This window comes from Penaeus chinensis, chromosome 24 (genome assembly GCF_019202785.1).
Source record: "Penaeus chinensis breed Huanghai No. 1 chromosome 24, ASM1920278v2, whole genome shotgun sequence".
In the NCBI taxonomy this organism is placed as follows: Eukaryota; Metazoa; Arthropoda; class Malacostraca; order Decapoda; family Penaeidae; genus Penaeus; species Penaeus chinensis.
In genome coordinates, this window is record NC_061842.1 from 33579763 (window position 1) to 33582262 (window position 2500).

The window sequence follows — 2500 nt, forward strand, 5'->3', positions numbered from 1 at the left end:
CAAATTGTAAATAAAAAAAAAAAAATTGGTGGACACACACGTTCATGGCTATTCAGAATATTACCTTAGTAGTGATGATATTCACTCAGTAATGTACAGTACATGATAAATACAGATCATATGACATTTTAATGTTTTCTGATTTATAATCCTTTCGTTGCAGTTCATTTAAAACTGTCAGTGAAGTTATCAGATTTGCTTTAGTTTATTCAAACCAAAAGAATTCCATCTTATGGCAATACCAAGGGGTCCGATAATAGTGATGTTGATGCTGCTATTATTAAACTGTGTGCAAATAGTATCCATTCAATTCAAGTTCAATATAATAAACCTTCCCTCAGGAAAAAACAACAACCACCATTTATTGTCTAATTGAATAAATTATACAAATCATAATGATCACTGACGACAAAATAACAAACTGAATAAAATCACCAACCTTGACAAAAGCACAATGAATGTAACTCACCCTCACAGAATCAGCAAGTTCTTCATGCTGTTCTGGTGTCAGATCTTGTTCTATGATGACCTCAACTCTCTTGGTTTTCTGCTTTGGTTTGTTGTCAGATTCAGATCTTTCCACTAATCCGGCTAGGACAGAAAAGGAACATTTATGTATGATGCAATAGTTTGATATTGTGCAGTGGATGGCATTGGGTTGAGGTGGAGGAAGAGGGAGAGATCAAGGATGCAGAGAGAGAGGAGGAGGAAGAGGAGGCGGAGGAGGAGGAAGAGGAAAAGGAAGAAGAAGGAGGAGGAGGAGAAAGAAGGAGGAGGAGGAAAAGGAAGAAGAAGAAGAGGAGGAGGAGAAAGAAGGAGGAGGAGGAGAAAAAAGGAGGAGGAAAAGGAAGAAGGTGAAGGTGAAGAGGGAGGGCGTAAATAAAACAACTAGGAAGAACAGGAGAGCACACAAATATGCATAAGGCCTTTCCCTACAGCCCCTCCAATCCCTTGCTTGTTGTTGTCGTGGGGAGGGGGGGGTGGGCAAAGGAGACGTGGCCCAATGTAGGGGATCACCCCTATCTTGGTCCTCAGCCCTCGCCTCAGCTAATTTTGCATGGTCTTTTCTTCTCCTCCTTTCCTTTTCCTTTTCTTCATCCCCTTGTTCTGTCCACTTATCCTAATTATTAAACTCATTTTTGCCATTTTTGCCATATTACTGTATCATAGAGCTCCCTATTTCCTTAACTTCATCCCCTTCTAACATCCTTTACCTTATACTATACCCCATTAGCTTCCCTCTCTCTACCCTTGTCATTACCCTCTAGTACAGTTCAACCCGTAACTTTACCCTAAGCATTAACTCATTCCTAACCCTTTTCACTACTATACTTTCCCATAGCGCTATATGGCCTTTGATGTCATATAGCCCTTCCTTCCCTGGGGGGTTTGTCCCAAAGCCTTATGCTATTGCTGTATTTTGAATACACCCCTATTGACCTCAGATGTTGGCTCGGCAGACATTTTTTGATAGATATATTAATAAATTACGGTACAGTCCATCAGGGGTGGAGGAGATGGAAAAGAAGAAAAAAAAAAAGAGGAGGTGGAAGTGTACAAAATGGAGATGGTAACAGCAAAGGAGAGGGAGTGAAGAAGGAGAGAAGGAGAAAAAGGAAAAGTTGAAGGGGCAGGAAATGAGGGAGAAAAGGAAGAGGAAGAGAAGGAGGAAGAGGAGGGATAAGGGAAGCGGGAGAAAGGGAAAAAGGGAAGAGGAGGAATAAGGGAAGCAGGAGAAAGAGAGAAAGGGAATAGAAAGGGAGGAAGAGGAGGAATAAGGGAAGCAGGAGAAAGAGAGAAATGGAAGAAGAAGGGAGGAAGAGGAGGAATAAAGGAAGCGGGAGAAAGAGAGAAAGGGAAGAGGAATGGAGGAAAAGGAGGAATAAGGGAAGCGGGAGAAAGAGATAAAGGAAAGAGGAAGGGAGGAAGAGGAGGAATAAGGGAAGCGGGAGAAAGAGATAACGGAAAGAGGAAGGGAGGAAGAGGAGGAATAAGGGAAGCGGAAGAAAGAGAGAAAGGGAAGAGGAAGGGAGGAAGAGGAGGAATAAGGGAAGCAGGAGAAAGAGAGAAAGGGAAGAGGAGGAATAAGGGAAGTGGGAGAAAGAGAGAAAGGGAAGAGAAAGGGAGGAAGAGGAGGAATAAGGGAAGTGGTAGAAAGAGAGAAAGGGAGGAAGAGGAGGAATAAGGGAAGCGGGAGAAAAAGAGGAAGGGAGGAAGAGGAGGAATAAGGGAAGTGGGAGAAAGAGAGAAAGGGAAGAGGAAGGGAGGAAGAGGAGGAATAAGGGAAGCAGGAGAAAGAGTGAAATGGAAGAGGAAGGGAGGAAGAGGAGGAATAAGGGAAGCAGAGAAAGAGAGGAAGGGAGGAAGAGGAGGAATAAGGGAAGCAGGAGAAAGAGAGAAAGGGAAGAGGAAGGGAGGAAGAGGAGGAATAAGGGAAGCGGGAGAAAGAGAGAAAGGGAAGAGGAAGGGAGGAAGAGGAGGAATAAGGGAAGCGGAAGAA

The 2500-nt window shown here is 43.4% G+C and overlaps 1 protein-coding gene across 1 annotated transcript in view; it reads right to left on the reverse strand.

Annotated features, from left to right (window-relative positions):
• LOC125038348 (transmembrane protease serine 11D-like) overlaps positions 1 to 2500 on the reverse strand; it is a 62967-nt gene that overhangs the window by 50836 nt on the left and 9631 nt on the right. The window contains exon 4 of the mRNA XM_047631823.1: positions 470 to 591. Coding sequence (XP_047487779.1) covers positions 470 to 591 — 122 coding nt within the window. The remainder of the gene's footprint in view (positions 1 to 469; positions 592 to 2500) is intronic.